General features: G+C 36.7%; 1 protein-coding gene across 1 annotated transcript in view; it reads right to left on the bottom strand.

The window, feature by feature from the left end:
* Positions 1–18545, bottom strand: part of LOC120525770 (MAM domain-containing glycosylphosphatidylinositol anchor protein 1) — a 1080913-nt gene that overhangs the window by 488054 nt on the left and 574314 nt on the right. Inside the window, exon 8 of the mRNA XM_039748356.1 lies at positions 12452–12781. Coding sequence (XP_039604290.1) covers positions 12452–12781 — 330 coding nt within the window. The remainder of the gene's footprint in view (positions 1–12451; positions 12782–18545) is intronic.

Below are 18545 nucleotides of genomic sequence, written 5' to 3'. Positions count from 1 at the left end.
TGTACTTAAAGTAATTAAACTACCACTTTATTTTTAAGTCTGCCCAATTTTAACCAGGGATGATATTTTTGCTTCTGTTTTGAATTCAAATGCAGTTTAAATGCATTTTTTTTTTCAGAAATTAAAACAGTTTGAGTTTACAATATTCATGTCCATGTCTATTATTTGATTCTGTCGCCCACTTAAACCCTTTTAAATAATAAAAAAATAATGTGCGATGTGGGGCAAATTTACGTGTGTGATTACATACGATTAATCAAGATTATTTCTTACACAGCCTCTAATTAATTGGATTAATTTTTTTAATCGAGTCCCACCCCTAATATATATATATATATATATAGATTTGTATATACTGTATATATGTAGATATGTATATGTGTATATATGTATATATGTGTGTGTGTGTATATATGTGTATATATGTATATATATATTTATATGTATATATATATAACTGTGTATATATATGTGTATATATGTATATATATATGTCTGTATTTGTATATGTGTATATGTATATATGTATGTATACAGTATGTATATATATATATGATGTATATATATATATGTTTGTATTTGTGTGTGTGTGTCTGTGTGTATATATACTCAGCAAAAAAAGAAACATCCTCTGACTTTCAACTGTTTTTACTTTCAGTAAACTTAATGTGTAAATATTTGTATGAACACTAAAAGAGTCAACACCATAAGACATAAACTAAAAATGTTTCACAATGTGTCCCTGAATGAAGGGAGGCTCAAAATCAAAAGTACCAGTCAGTATCTGGTGTGGCCACCAGCTGCTTGAAGTACTGCAGTGCATCTCCTCCTCATGGACTGGACCAGATTTGTCAGTTCTTGCTGTGAGATGTTACCCCACTCTTCCACCAAGGCACCTGCATGTTCCTGAATATTTCTGGGGGGAATGGCCCTAGCCCTCATCCTGCGATCCAACAGGTCCCAGACGTGCTCAATGGGATTGAGATCCGGGCTCTTCCACTGTGAGGATGATCAGCTGTCCTTCCTGTCTCCCTGTAGCGCTGTCTTAGGCGTCTCACAGTGCGGACATGGCAATTTATTGCCCTAGCCACATCAGCAGTCCTCATGCCTCCCTGCAGCATGCCTAATGCACGTTCACGCAGATGAGCAGGGACCCTGGGCATCTTTCTTTGGGTGTTTTTCACAGTCGGTAGACAAGTCTCTTTAGTGTCCTGCGTTTTTAGAACTGTGACCTTAAATGCCTACTTTCTGTAAGCTGTTAAGGTCTTAACGACCATTCCACAGGTGCATGTTAATTAATTGATTATGGTTAATTGAACATGCATGGAAAACATTGTTAAAACCCTTTACAATGAAGATGAATACCCAAGCGCGGGTATTTTGATATATATACAGTATATATAGATATATATATAGATATGACAACAACACTCATATCAATGACAAAACAATTACATTAACAATCATCTTACGTTATTTTTAAAATGTTTCCTTTTCTTTTCATAACTTCTTTAACACACTACTTCTCCGCTGCGAAGCGCGGGTATTCTGCTAGTTGGTTAAATATTATTGCAACCATGGAGTCTATATGTTTAATGCATTAGGTTCATAATGCACATTTTACAATATAGCCAGTAATTTACTCTTCAGTTCTAAAATAAAGAAAGAAGGGAAAATGAGGTTTTGGGGTTGTACAATCTTCAATGTTTGAATTAAGTGCTGTTTAAAAATGTGGAAATTTCATTTTTGTTTACCTTATTGGCATTCTGCAGCAATGCAGTGGCAAGTTTTTGTACAAAGGGTCAAACCTGAGTACTACCTGTGTCAAGAATTTAAAATCATTTGGCTGCAGCCACATTTGAGTAAAAGGGATAGAATGGTTAAAAAAAAACAAAAAACTATGCACGCAAACTGTTTTAACAGTGCAGAATTGTGAGTTTTAATTTGAATCTTTGTAAAATGTAAGTAATATGGTGTAGGAATTAGATAATGTATTTGTTCTAGTTTAATTTGCCCCCAATGGTTAAGTGGTATATTCCAATCAGAGGAGACAGGTATAAAAACAGGGAAGCACAGAGGAGGGGAAAGGTAAGATTTAGGTACATGCGTGTTATGATGATTACTGCAAATGTTGTAAAGGATTTTCCCAATTCATTTGGTTAAATGTCTTTCTTCTTTGCCTGTAAAAAATAAGCACTTTTACTTGAAAAAGTAAAAGCTATTCATATAAGTTTAGTTAATGCTGAATTTGTTCATCAATAAAAACCTTAGTAAAATTATTGTGAAGTACTAAGTAAATTTATATTTTCCAGTATCAACAAGATCTTTGTAATCCCGGAAAACACAGGCTATTGAGATAAGCCTGGAGAGAGCTGATTTTCTTCTTGTTTCGGCTGCTCCTGTTAGGGGTTGCCACAACGGATCATCTTCTTCCTGTCTTCTGCATCGCTGGAGGAAATTCATTTTTTTATTCTGTTCTATTTGCGGACTAACTTGGTTGTTCATGATATCATTTGCATTTTGGTTTCTGCTTTTTGAATTATTGAATTTTTGTTTTCTCCCATATATACCACAGTAATAATTCTTTTCTGTGTAAAAAATCTGCTAGTTTTCATAAACAGATTTATTTTTTGCATTTTTATTGTGGTTGAAGTTAACAAAAAGAGGTACCCTTAATTACACTGCTACTGCTATTACAGAAGACAAGCATATGAAAGGAAAACTGAATGTGTATGAATGCATTGATCAGGAGGGGACTGTAGAGCACCATCTACTGCATTGAAATTTAGAATGTTTGGAAGTAGAGCATGCAAATTCATTTCAGTAGAATGAAAAGTAAACTTCAAGAAGTTCATCCATTTTTAAAGATGGAGACTGACCAAGGTCATTTTTGGATTTTAATCACCTACTAATCAGTTTAATTGGCAAGTCTAAATCTCAGAACACCATGACAGCCCTTAATTGTTAAATACATATTAGATGCACACATAACAATAAGTGATTGCATTTTAAGGAGCTTGAATGTGTCATGCTCATTACTTTAGGGCATCCCAGAAAACCAAGGCATCAGGAGTAACTCCAAGCTGACACAAGCAGTAGTCAAATGTTCTTTCTAGCAGGACCATTTAACCAGAGGGTATACATTCAACGTATGTGCTTCCCATTGCATTGTCCCTCATAAACTAAAAACATGCAGCATATTAATATCATCACTTTGTTTATAGTTTTTTTGCTCTTTGTTTCTCTACAAACACAAATGATTAGAATCTGTTATTACCATTCACACCTAATAATAAAAAGGACCAGGAGGCAATGGGAGCTTAATGATGTTCAATGAATGTTGTGTTTCTGTTTTTATTTAGATGAACCAAAATTAATTAATTTTGTGTGTGTGTATAGTCCAAAGTTTGGATACACCCAGAAATGTTCATATTTTTAGATATATATATTGTCACAGATTTGCACAGAAACACAGGAGGTTGTAGAGACAGGAACTTTATTCACTCTGCAAACAAACATGTCTCTTTTTCAAAAGTTTAAACGTGCTCCTTGACAAGACGGAGATGACAGTTCCATCTCACAATTAAAAGAATGCAAACATACCTTCCTCTTCAAAGGAAACTCAGGACCTGAGTTGCCTCAAAAGGTTGCATATTGTACTCTTTTTACTTAGCCAATAAAAGGTGTCATTTTGCTTGACTTCTCACTACATTCATAATGGCTAACGCAGTACAACACCCTAGTACTACAGTAAAAGTTAAGAGTAAAGTTCTGTAAATGGTATAAAGTTAAGAAGTTCAAGTCTTGTCAACAGTTTTTTTTTTTTACAGAAACAAATGCTGCTACTGAGGTAGCACAATGAAATGTTAAAAAATTAAATGAAATTCTAATTGAATAAGTATTGCAATTTTTTGTAAACAATATTCATTAAAATATTTAAACATTAAATAAACATTCAAGTACAAAGAACATTAATGTGTCTTTGTAAACAATTGTTCACAGAAGTAACAAATAGATCACTAACACACTGAAGGCTTTGCATAAATGCAAACAGTGCATATTGCTTTTTTTGTGTCAATGAAATATGATGTCTTTGTAAGAAAGACTAGCATGTTGAAATGTTCTTCTATGGTTTTCCATGAGATGCGCTCTTTTTGGGGTGCAAATGAGCACTGATGTACCAAACACATACTCTGAAGCACGGCTTTAAGTATATGAGAACACAGAGGAGTACAGCCATTATTTATGCAGTTAAGCTCTAAAAAGTTATAGAACTTTACATTACACATTAAATACAATGAAATATAATTTAAGAACTGCATATAATAAAGTAAACTAAAGTAACACTCTATACAGCACCAGATTTTGTGTCTACAGTTTAAAAATCAAGGGAGCAACAGAGCTCTAGTACTAAAGAGTGATGCCCCTGAATAAAAAACACAGAATAAAAGTGACGCACAGATAAAAAATATTTGAAGAACCCTGCCTCGATGTGTTAAACGTTTAACTGGCTACAAAAAAACTTTGTAACCTATAGAAAAAAAATAAAGGTCACATCCCAACTCCTAAGACAGAAGTTTAAAGATTTATACTTATTCATTTTTACATAATTTAGAAATAAGATACCACTGAGAATTTTTGTATTGACTTGCTTGCAAATCATACAAGCTTGTGTGTACCTTGTGTTTTTTCCATCCCTATATGCCTCAAACCCGAAGAATTTCCAGTAGCCCCTCCACCTGCCCTCTTTGTTAGTTAAACATAATGGTGAAGGTCTCAGTGCAGCTGAATTATTAACATCCATGAATGACTGGAAACAGGGCTGAAACTCAAGCCATGGTGAACTAAACGTGCATTTGTAATGTAGACTGTAAAATCAATACCACAAAAAGCGCGTATTGAAGTAAATGTACAATGTTAAAATTGATACTTTTGATACTTTTGACAACCCTAGTCATAGGTACACCCCTTGGTTATAGGTAAGAAGCTAAAATGCTGCAGGCAATGCTGATTTTGAGCATAAAGTACTGTGGATGACCTTTAAGTGTGAACCTGAAGTCTGTGACTTATGCTGCAGAAGTGGAAAGCAGAAGCAATACGTCTTAACGATGGATATTTTTTAAAAAAATGTATGTCAACAGTGAGCTCCTTAACTTAAGAGTACCATCTCACTACATTCATAAACTTTTGAAAGATTAAAAAAAAGTTCTTCAAAACTTTAAAGTTTTAAAATTGCAGGCAAATATCTTCTACCAGTAACGGCATACTGCATGATAACATGCTGTGAATACACTTGACTTGAGCATTCCTAGTTTTCATACTCTTTAACTGTCCCTGTTTAGCATTCATTTGCTCAGAAGTTGCTGTGCTTGCTGCTTCCTGAGCAGCTCTTCCTTTTTCCACCCTAGCGGCCTGCTGCTTCTCTTCTTTCGTCTGCATCTTTTCTTGTTAAAACTGATTAAGTTAGTTTTTGTGTGGCAATTACTTAGTAAGTTTTCTTTGATTTTTTAATTTAAGCTGGCACATAAGTCTTCAATCTGCTTCAAGAATGATCAGTGAAGGTGGTAAGGAATGAGAACGGCGCCGATACGCATGCACCGCATGGCCGCCCTGCTGCACAATGCCGAGAGTTTATTCTACAATAAAATTAAAAAAATAATTAAAAAGAGTAATAAAAATCATCACCCCAAAAGCGGATAGTAGACGTCACATAGTATATTTGTACCAAATTTCAAGTCAATAGGTGAAACGGTTTGCGAGCTACAGTGATTTAAAATCTTGGACAGACAAACGAACAGCCATGGTAGTGTATTATATAAGAAGATACCTGTACCTACAATTAATTTGTGTATCTCTAATTTTAGGTACAGGTATATAAGATATTTGCCTGCAATTTTAAAACTTATGCAAATTACGTTTGTTAAATCCAGTGAGTCTGTGAAACAATCAGTAAAATGTAGCTGGAAACTCCAAATGCGATTCTAAAAACTGAACCAGTTCAGAAAAAAACTGAATAAAGGGCATAGTGCACCCCAATGTTTAGATGTTTAGGTTTTTGAAACCAGCTCTGGCTTGAGCTGAAGTTAAACATCAATTTTAATCATCTATGCAGTGAGTATGCCCTACACTGACACTTCTGCTTTTCTTGTAGAAATGTTTCCTTTTACTTTTTACTTATTTTTACTTTACCCATTATTCTTTGTACATATTCAAGGTCAACCATATAGACAGATTTGTAATTGAGATACATAGAGATGAATTAAAAGCCATAGTCATATCACAACACAACAATAAAAATTTCTAATAATATCAAAGAATAATTTTGCATTCTCCTTTTATTACCCTGACTACTCTTTAATGAACTACTTTCTTTCACTGATTATTAAATGTTATTCTAAGTTTTTATATTACCTTATGATAATCCAGTTTTTCTCCCACATTAAAAAATGCTTTAATTCTGCATTGACTGATGATTCAAAATTGGATCTGTATGATCGAGTATATATATATATATATATATATATATATATATATATATATATATATATATATATATATATATATATATATATATATATATATATATATATATATATATATATATATATATATATATACATATATACATGTAAATGAGCCCTGAAGTACATTAGCACTGCACATTTTGTTCCTTCTTTACACTCAGTGTTGCTGGGATAGACTTTGCTACTTCATGACCCTCAATTGCACTGAGCAAGTTAGCAAATGGATTATTTTAAAAATATAAACTGTACACAGAATTGAACTAAACAGGAGTTGAGAGTATGGGGACTAATTTTCATTGTCCCATGAAATTCTTATTACTGTATTCAAACACACAAAATCTTTGTAAAAATATATGCAAGGTACAAAAACTCTTCTTGCTTCCTTCTGTGAGTTCAATTTCTAAACATGATGTTTTACTACTGAGTCACACAATACATGGCAAGAACCAACCCTCTCTAAATTAGGTTAAAAGCATGAATGACTTTGGATGGAACACCAATTGCTCATCATATTCACTCATATGCTCACTTTCACTCATACAGAGATAATTTTGATGCATTGATTAACCTGGAATGGTACAAAATCCAAACAGACATTAGGACAAAATACTCTTAGCAGACCTTGAGTTTACTGCTTCTCTTAGCTTTCCATAGCCCATAAAGCCTTATAGGTCTTATAGACAACTTCTGGGCACCCCTGTTTTAAAAAGCAACACAGTTTCACTTATTTCATTCAGGGACAATAAGTTGTAAGGGAATGTATGCCTTCTGCAAATCTTTATCTTTGAAAGGGCAACTAGGGCACATTTGTCTCATTCATGGACCACATTCTGTTTTTTTTACTGGAAGGGATGTTTACTAATCCTTTTTTCCACTATATACAGAAAGTAAGTCATTCCCGAGAGATGATGGTTTGCATGTCTTCTAATACCCTAAGGAAGCATTATCTGAATTACGGAGAAAGTATACTTTCTCATACTGGTGTCTCCTGTTTGTTATCTTTTCCAGGGCACCCAGTGTACACACATAGCTTAATACTTACGGCAAGCCAAATTATCATCTTGCAGACTCTGTCATCCTTTATGGGTTAGTTTATCTTCTTACTGTTAAGACAATATTTCTTTTCTTTGCTGTGAGACACCTAGTGCCTATCATCTAAAATCCTTCACACTTCAGTAAACTATTATAATACACAGTTATGAAGACGAAACACAGGTTAGTTCTTCTGGTATCACCTTAGAAGCTTCCCTCCTCAATGTATACTGTCATCCCATCATCATGTTTGATACTCACCTGAATTTAAATGCACACGTTCCACAGTACCAATTGTTTAAAGTTGCCACAATCTGTTCTCACCTGTCATTGTCAGATGCTAAAATCCTTTCTTAAGCTTTCATTACACCTTCTTGGAATTACTATAATTTTCCCTTCAATTCGGGATCATTAAAACACAACAAGTTCAAAATACAGGCACTAAAGTTACAAGTCAGAAAAACTACAGTGTTTACATTTCACTTCAGCTAGCTCATCTATGAAACTCTTCTTCTAAGTGAGATCTAGAATGTCAGTCCCCAGAATACTTGTCTTCAGGCTCACCCCATTAACAACTAAGATATTTAGGTTGTCTTCTTGCTCTTAACAGTGAACAGTGAAAGGCATTACAAAAAAAAAGTCAAGATTCTGTAATGCCTTCCCCACCCAAACAGCTTGGCAATGTCTACTTTTTCATTGACTTTCCATATCTTTTGATTAAAAACAGAGAACAAAACATTCATAGGTGACAGCCTGAGTGGGAGGGCATTGACTTATTTGCTCCCAATTATAAACTTGATGTACGATGTTAGAGAATGGTCATTCTGGTAAAACTGAGCTGAAAATAGGTCTATTTGTTTCTACAAGTAGATGTGTATCTGATTTATCATCTTAACCAGAAGGTCAAAATAACCAGTAGGCTACGGAGACAGTTATAGCAAAATCATAACCTTTCTAAAGCAGCCCAAAAAACCCAAAACATACAGTGAATGTATTTTGTCACTGAAATAAACTGTGTAGCCCAATCAAAATATAAAAATTATCATTAAAAAGTGATACTTGATTCCTGTTTGTGTTCATTCAAGTGAATGTGCATAACCATCCACTCAATGCACACTTTTTTCAAATAAAAAACGAACTACTGATAACTTTTCAATGAGTCAGGAGTAAATGTAAGGAATGGTTGTCAATTCGTAGATGGTAATAAGTAACAGAGGATGATATTTACAATGTGTTAACACAAGTTTTATTGTAAGCCCATTTGAGTGTCATTTATATTTGAACTTTAAATAAAATCAGCCTTTAGTAGATTCAAGGCCTATTGCTAAAATCATGTTGCTGTGTGGACTGTTAAGTTTTACTTTGCCATTTCTGTGTCTCACATTGAGGTTTATTATTATTTTATAGATGCTGTTTTTGTTTTAAATAAATGATCAAAAGGATTTACATAAGTCTTTTCTTTAATCCCTATAAGCTAAAAAAAACACAAAAGTATCCTAGAGTACCTTTCAAGAAGCACTCAAAATGTACAATGCCCAAGATTTAATGTTTAATTTAAGCAAAAAGCATTACTGCAGGTCTCTGCTGCTGAATCAATTTGTTGTCAATAGTAGGCAACCAAACTGATACATTATAATTTTTGCCTAAACCACCCGCCTCCCCCCTCAATGTTTGTGACAAATGGGAGCCTATGGAAACATAATACATAAATAAGTATTGCTAAATTTTGCATATGAAGTCTGAAAGACGTCACTTTGTGTTGTTTGTTGATACCAACTTCAGTCACCTAACTCTGAGCCTGACACTCTTTACTAAAATGATCTTGTGTATATGCATCTCTTCTGCAAAAAGATGATGTAGCAAGGCTACATAACTTGACAGTCGGGATGGCCTCCTGGACTGTCTGTCACTTTATTATGTTGGCTGGAAGGGTGTTTGTAAATAGCCCTTCAGGCACCTTTGATGACGTTCCAGTCTGGGAGGACCCTGCCCGGTAAATATTCCAGCTGCCTATTGCCGGCATGAGGTTGCCATAACAACCGAGAGGGGCAAGGATGTTTCGGCAGGAAACTTTTTCTATTTAAGGGGAATGGCGGATCAAGGCAGGAGGGAAGAAAAAAAAGGAAGGAAAAGGCTGAAGGCAAGGAGAGACTATCCACGCTTAAAGGATCATTCAGGATCTTTCGGTGGGTGGCCACCGTGAAGAAATAATCTGGTGACGAATCCCAGAGAAGAGGCCAGGTTCTGGTGTTCTCCGGGTGCTCCCATCTGGTGAGTCAGATTCCTGAATTTGCATTTCTTCGTGATAGTCTGCAAAGAAGCCATTCCACCAGAGGACTGTTGTGTTTTCCTACTGCCCTATGGAAGGAACTGAACTGCAGGATTTATTTTTTCTTTAATGTGGATTAAGTAAATTTTTCTTTTTTGGCGTTTTCAGAGAACATTTTTTTTTTATTATTTTCTTTTGTTTATTGTCTACGTCAAACCAGGGATTCGGATTTGGGCGCTGGGGAGGGCGTCTGGGAAAGGGGTTCACTAATGAGCACTCAGGCACCAGACAGACAATAGCCAGACAGAATGAAAAACTCCTGGCTACCTCGACCATTAAGTTTATCATGGCCGATGGGACTGAGCACCCAGGCCCTGGGTAAGGTCTCGCTGAGATATGTACTCCATAATGTGGCTTGGAAGATGGATACCTTTATCCTGGAGGATGCGCACTTGTCATGGCCTTTGCTCCTTGGTCTCGACTCTACCACTGCAGTAAAGATGACCATTCATTTCCATCTTGGTGCCAGGCAGTGGGGAGCATCCCTTTGTAGCAAAGGTCCGAGAAGAACTGCATGGGGCATACTTGGGATTTTATGCCGCAGAGTTGGAGGCCTGTGAGACCCAAGATCAGGATATTGTTTCAAACCAGCTGGATGAAGTTAAACCTCTGCTTCGCCGATGGCCGAATGTATGGACGGAGAAGCTGGGGGCAACACAGGTGGTTACCCATGACATACACACGGTGAATGAGGTTCCAGTGCGTCATCGCACTTATCAAGTCTCACCCCTAAAGAAAGGGAATATTAAAGAACATATCGGCAAAATGTTGGAACAAGGGATCATCGAGCCTTCATCATCAACATGGGCGGAACCTGTAGTTTTGATAAAGAAAGCAGATGGAACATACAGGTTCTGTGTGGACTACAGGGGACTTAATGCCAAGACACTCTTGGATGCATACCCCATGCCTCAGGTCCAGGAGATTTTGGAATCCATGCACGGAGCGGCCATCTTTAGTACATTAGATCTACGCAGTGGTTATTGGCAAGTGCGAATGGCAGAAGGCAGCATACATAAGACCGCGGTTTCCAAACCAGAAGGTTTGTTCCAATTTCAGGTCATGCCTTTTGTCCTGAAGAATGCAGGGGCAAATTTCCAGCGTTTGATGGAGCAGGTCTTGCGTGGGTTGATCGGGAAGATATGTTTTGTCTATATAGACGATATTATTGTTTTCTCCCCTGACCTTCACCAACACCTCCGGGATTTGGACCTTGTCTTTCAGCGACTGGGGCAAGCCCAACTGATGTTAGATGTGAAGAAGTGTCACCTCGCACAACCGCAGATTCATTTTTTAGGCCATGTGGTATCAGGAAAGTTGATCCTAAGAAAACCTCAGCTATTCAAAACTACCCTCCTCCCTCTGATCTAAAAAGTTGACAAAGGTTTCTTGGTCTTGTGGGCTGGTATCATAAATTTATCCCACGGATGGCTGACATTACTTATTTAATTGTAATAAATAGTAACCCTCATTCAACTGAAACTTGAGTGAATGAGTAAATCAGAAGCTGTCATTCCTTTCTTATATGACTTTTTAACTCTCTGCTGCTAATGTCAAATTGTTTGAAGCAAGGTATGTATTTGTATCAGTAACTAGGTGGGCTATACAGACTAAATTACATATCATTGTATTATCCAAACTGACACCAGCACCCCCTGTATTTGACGCATTCTCTGCTTCTTACATAATTATGAATACTTTAATTCTTATCTAAACATTCTTTACCCTGTTTTGAGTATTCATTTTTTTTAATGTATTGAATTTTTAAAAATCAAATAACACTCCATACACATAACTTTTTTTTACAAAAAAAAAACGATAAAGGTTCAAAACAAATCAACCCCGACCCCTGAGAAAGAGAGCTAGGCCAACTTTATGCTTGTAAAGACAAATGAATAGATAAAATAATAAATGAATAAAGATAAATGGAGTAAAAGAGGGGAGAGAACCTGCTTCCTCAATTCAAATGCTTATTCTAATGTTGTTGATTAGATCCTGCCAGGTTTTGTACAGATTCCTCTAAATGCGAATTTGATTTTTTTCCAGTTTCAAATTGTATATAACATCAGTTACCCACTAATTTATTTTTTAAAGTGCACACTTTTCTTCTAAATATCAGCTTTACACATTAGTGCTACCATGATTGTCATTTCAAAGCTATTCTGTGCCCGTTTACCTGATATCTTACTGTGTGATCATATGAAGCAGAAAAAAAAGTACTTACAAAGCAAGTCATCAAATTTTAACAATATTTAAAAAAACTTTACATGTGCTCAAGCAGTAGCTTACATTAAGTCACACACCTAGAATAAAAATTGAATTCAATCAAAGTGGAGATGCTTTTTCATCTGACAGCTATCCACATTAGTGTCATTGCTTTAACTGTATCAAGTGAATGCAGCATGTGAATAAAGTATTGCATATTTTCATTGAAATTAGAATTATTTATTTTCCCATTTCGCATGTTGTAAAGGTTCTGCTTAGTTACAAAATGTTATTAATCACTAAATGTTACATTGTTGAGATACATAAACACATATCAAGTTAAAAAGGAAACAAATCTTACCACTTTTGTCAGTGACATTCATCTCTATTTGTAGTTTAGGAATAGGCGTTCCTGGAAATGAAGCAACACATTTGTAGGTGGCCAAGTCCGTAAACTTCAGGTCAAGGATCTCTAGGCTTGATGTGCCGGGTGCGAGGTCAAGGTCGTTACGGATGATGACCAGAGAGCTGGAAGTGCGTACAGGCATGCCATTCTTGTACCAGGTATAGTTCACTCTGTCCTGAGGCTGCGCGTCTACATGGCAAGAAAGTTTTACATCCTTCTCCATTTCAATCGTTTCACTGTCCTTATTTGAATCTGGAGTGATCTGGAATGTAATATTCCGCATGTCTACAAAACAATAAGAATGAAACCCTTTGTCAGAGATCTAGGGCAGTATTAAAATATTAAATATATACTGTATATAAAAACAATATATCTTTTAGCTTACTTAAGTTTTCTTGTAAGTGTTACCTTTATTATCTACTAAATAGCCAGTACAAGAAATTATAGAATTTGATGCCTAGATTTAATTAGAATAGAGTACAAACTATTATAAAAGAAAAATCAGTATCTCCTTTCCTATGGATCCATTTTCATAGTTTTTCAGTAAGACAAATCATTTTCTAATAGCATTTCTCCTGAATTACCATAGTATAAAATTATTAAAGCACACTGTAAAATAGATGAGTGAAATGTATTTACTATTCAGTTTTAGCAGACCCAAACTAACCCAAACTAAATTTAAATTGATGCTGTGGCTGAAATTTATATAAAAAAAAAAAAGATTCATAGATTCATTCATCAATTTTCTGAAGCCTATCCTTACAGCAATGCTCAGTCTAATGAAAAGGCCCACATACGTTTTTTTTGAGCAAAATTTTCAGTTACATTACCTTTAATATTGTCACTTAATATTATGCAATATAACTAGCTATTCACGTGTAATCATTTTAGGCATTGTATTTATTAAGTGGCATGTTCTTTAAACTATTCAACCCCATACAATTTATTAACTCATTCATGAAGCTGAATAGATATATTGTATGTTGCTCATGACTAGATGGGCAGCTTGACCACATAGCTTTTTTTAAATAGTGCATACAACTAGATTACAACCTCAAATAAACTTGATTTATGATGGCTACACATCACTAATTTCTTGGCTTCTAACATTCTGGACTTGCAAATATGACTCAAGGCAAGACGTGTATTTATTTATTTTTTTATTTTTGAAGAAATACCATTTTCAATCCATTTATTCATTTATTATGAAACCTAACTAATTCTCCAGAGAATAACCTAACCGAACAAGATTCAATACAGAAATCAAGTCTTGACATAAAATGTTAGTTCTTAAGAAAGAAAATCAGAAAAAGGAAAAGATCAGGTTTGTCTATCAATAAAAAGTATTAAGCATGCTCAAAAAAGCAATAACAGAGTAACTAGTAACAGACAAAAGAGATTATATATACATACAAGACCATGTTCCTCTGCCGACCTCACTTCCACCCATATCCAGCCTATTCCTGCCAAGCATGTATGAAGACCAAGACCTCCACTCAACAAATTAGTCTTGTTACTGACTCAGTCTTTATTGGCTACTTTCGTTTTAAACTAGCATTCTGTGTCAATATACGGGGTGGATCCCCCAAACCTTCTTTTTTGTTCTCTCGTCTTTACAATATATATATATATATATATATATATAAATTATATATTAGTAAAATAGATAGTCTTTTGCTTCTTGAATATGTGATCCTTGACCAACTGCTGATTTGTGCTAGAACTTTAAGCATTCATCACAACAAGAGAAAGCAGGATTTCTAGGTTATTAAAGACAATGGATCACAACTTAACAATTTCCAATTTTCATTTTACTATTATTGTGGCTTTAATATTGCCATTTTAAAGTAAAATCGTGAAAATAATGGGAATGTACATTTGAAGCAGAAAGTATGTGTTCATAAAGGTAGTGGCCAATATTTTGAACCAGGAATGCAATTGAAGCAAATTTAGCATTTACAAACACAGGCAATGTCATCACACAAGCAACCCAAGATGTTGTACCCTCAATATAGTATTGTACAAGGATCATATGTATTTTATTCTGGGTGCTATTATTTCTATTTCTGCTTTTGATGTATCTAATTATGTGGAGAGTGCTGTTCCTACCAGGGATACAAATATGTGGTTCTGGATGTACACACAGCTGCACCCTTTTTAATACCTTCATGGTTTTTTAGGAGTGGCATATGGGAATAAAACCTTGGGGTACAAGAAGGCCAGTTGAAACCAAGTGTAGATGTCTTTAACATGTTGTGCCAGAAGTTAGATTAAAATAGAATAGAATAGACTTGTATTATTTGTCCCAGGGGGAAATTTGGCTTTTTATCGAAGCTCTTTAAATAAATAAATAAAACACCGTGGTCTGAATACACACCAGAATGACTAAAAAACAAGGAAATTAAAGAGAACGAAAACTCCTAATTTGGCAGGCATAGTCCCAGTAAAGCATTATGCAGACGTATTGATCTTGGTATAAAGAAGCCCGAGTAATGTTTCTTGACACACTTCTACTGAATAATTCACTGGCTGAAAGTGCTCAGTGTTATTGTGCCAGAGAGAGGTTGTGCAGCATTGTTCATAATGGCACTCAGTTTTGTCTTAATTCTCTCCTTCGCTATTACCTCCAGGGGGTCAACAGTATATCCCATAACCTTATAATTAGCTCGTTGATTCAGTGGGTATCCCTTGAAGTGAGGTTACCAGTCTAATACAGCGCATTGTAGAAAACTGCACTGGCTATCACAGAGCTGTAGAAGATGCAAGGTTGTCACAAACTACATTAACGGAAAGCAGTCTCCTAAGGGGAAAAAAGAGCCTATGCTGCCCTTTCTTATATAGTATGAATGGTCAGCTAATGAAAGAAGGATAGGAAGTTGATGATTATGCTATTATATATAAACCATACTATTCATCAGTTGGTCATGTAATGTATAAGAAGAAATCAGTGTGTAAATGTGTATGTGAGTTCATGCCTCCTTGACAACTGCAACTCATTCTGGTTAGCTGAGTTTCAACCAGAGTAAAACAATGCTATGTTTATCCTGCTACTTTCACAAAGAGACCATGAGCAAGTCATTTCGCTTGTCCGTGCTCTAATTCGAAAAATGTAAGAAATGTAACCAGCTGTATCTGAAATATTTTAAGTTGCCTTGGATAAAGGTGTCTGATAAATAAGTAAATAATATTAATAATAATACTAATGGAAGTGTGCAACACATTCACATGGCATAGCTGCAGATATTGGAGTGCCAGACAAGATACAAGCCAAATTTACAGATATATGATGTTTTTATGGATTGCACTAGTTTATTACTGTGAAAATATTTGTTGTGTATATATTCTATAATACATTTTGCTTAAACAATTTGTTTGATATATCTTTTGGGTGCGGACTGTGTGATTAAAAGCAGAGGTGCACACCCAAGGTTGGTGTAAAGGAGGTTTGGTAAAAAAGGTAGTTGCTGTATGTGTTTTTGAACGGTTATGTTGAAAAATATTTATAAAAGGTCATACTATTGTTAACAGATCAGCAACACAACTAAATGAATAATAAATTAACTGAATTAAGGGAAGATTTTGTTCCTTCAGAAGAGCAAATCACTTTGCAGCCAGTGATTTGTTCTGCTTTGTGAATGGAGAAGAGGACAACTAACGGTCATTCCTGCCTTTGCTATTTCTATAAAAAAAAAAAAAACAAAGTTCCAAGTTTTCAATATGTTCAAATGTATCTCTTTCAATGTTTTCCAGTCTAAGATTGCAAACAAAAATAAGTATACTTTAAAAAAACAAGTTGTATTAGTAAATAAGATCTTTTACATGTAATGGGCATACAAATAAATAAAATATGTTGCAAATGTCTTTTTTTTAATCTCTTTCAGACTGATCATCTGAAATACATGAAAAAATAAAAGCAAATGCATAAATCAGAGAGAAAGAGAGACAACTGGTAGATCTGTCTTAAGTCTAGCCACTGACAAATTAGGAGAGTAATATCTACGGTGTAGTCTTTGAATAAAAACTTAAAAGCAATTAATCCTGTGCACTAATAATAAAATTGAATGCACAAATGTTTCTGGCTAAAAAGGAAAATGGGAGATTAAAGAAACTGAAAAGAACAGCTTCACACATTAATGATATCATGTTTTCATTAACATTTTCATACTCATTAATTTCTCCCACAAAAAAAAAAAAAAATCTTAACAAGCTTATTTAATAAGTGTGCAACTCAACTCAACTTTGGGAATTAAAACTTTGAAATACTTCTGAAGATTAGGAACAGTCATATGACACAAAATTTTGGTAAATGTGTGATCATACCAGTAATACAAGGACTGATTTAAAGGAAACACAGGGGAAGGATTGTGCTATTACATCATGGCTTACTAGTGCGCGTCTTCCTCTTCTACCTAGGACCCAGATAGTTACTCAATAAGCCCCATGTCTCCATCCACAATTCTTCAGGTTTTTGTGGCTTATATAAACAGTACCATGCTACAATAGATTCCTTTTATCGGACTCAGTGTGCTGCTACCTGATGCATTAGCCTTTCAGAAACTTGATGGTGTCACACACGTGTGCATGGGAAGCAGCTGAAGGGCTTAGACAATACTGTTTATACATCTGCCCGGGGGGGGCGGGGTACGCTGACGCTCTTTCTGAGTTCTCTGCAGGTCTTACCCGGGAAATCCCACCAGGAGCCGCCATTTCCAGGAAGGACACACCACCTCCGGTTCCGGCCCCAAGAATGAGGTCACTTCCGGTTCCGGCCCCAAGGGTGATGTCACTTCCAGTTCCGGCCCAGAGGACGACATCATTTCCGCCCTCTGAGCTATAAAGCTCACTGCCTTTGCTTAGGCAGGCAGTTCTGTTTTGGACTCTGTTGTGTGAACAACTGTTTGAAAATGCCTCAAATACTTTTGCAGCCGGGAAACCGCATTAAACGGGTGGCTGCCCCAAACCTTTCCGCCTCTGGTCTCCAGTTATTACAGTGGCGTAGTCGGCAGGATGGTGTCCCGAAGAACCGGGACACGGACTTCAAGGAACCAGGTGGGTGAGTACGGGGCCGAGTTTCGGGGCAGGGAGTGCGCCGGAGGGTCAGGAAGGACGCGGTGCAGGCTCTGCTCCACGAGCATAACCCGGGGCTACCAACCCATCTCGTGGAGAAGGTAGAGGGGACCCACAGGCGTGGGCTGGCTTCTGGGGAAAACACACGAGTGGCTCAGTATGCTCTTCTGGGTAGGAAAGCCGAGCCGCCCATCGGGACCAAGGTCCCTGTTAACGATGGGCTGTCCCCAGGCCGGCAGGTGAAGAATATAATAGACTGGGAGTTTAACCCAACAAAGGGCTGTCAGAGCAGGCTATGGCTCTCTGGCAACAGGTGGGTGAGTGGCTACGCCATTTGATTTGACCCCTTGCAAATAGTGCAGCAAGTGGCCTGTTTTTGCTGCTACAGCGATACCCCAGGAATTTGCCCAGCCGGCCTGGGGAATTCCATTCCATGGACGAGCTGCTACAGCTCTTGCAACCCAGAGGCCGGCTGTGAAACCCGGGAGGCAGAACAGCCGCTCTGTGGACTACCGGGAGTTATGTCCTACAAAGCAGTCCCTTCCACGCAATCCAGAGCCTGTTCGAAGTCGCCGGGCCGTCTGGCTTGCGACCTGTCGGGGAACAAGGCGGACCGTAGGGGACAATGGCGGGGTTGTTTGTGTGCCCTTAGCAATCCCTGGCGGATAAACATACGGGAGAGCTTCTTATTAATGGACATATGATAACAGCGCTGTTTGATTCCGGCAGTAACGTGTCTGTCGTTGCTCGCCGTTTGTTCTACCGCAACAATGGATTAAGAAAAGACCAGTCTAAAATGTATACACGGAGATATCCGCCGTACAATACCGCCCGTGTTACGTATGTCTCGGAGGAACCCTTCGGCGACTTACGAAGCGGTACACCGGATCCTCCGTTTCCGTAATCCTCGGGCGGACTGGTCTGACAGTAACGTAGTTTAGAAAGCATTCCCCGAAAAGCTTTTGGCCTCGTTATAGATGAT

Source organism: Polypterus senegalus, chromosome 3, assembly GCF_016835505.1.
Source record: "Polypterus senegalus isolate Bchr_013 chromosome 3, ASM1683550v1, whole genome shotgun sequence".
Lineage (NCBI taxonomy): Eukaryota > Metazoa > Chordata > Cladistia > Polypteriformes > Polypteridae > Polypterus > Polypterus senegalus.
This window is presented reverse-complemented; position numbering and strand designations above follow the sequence as displayed.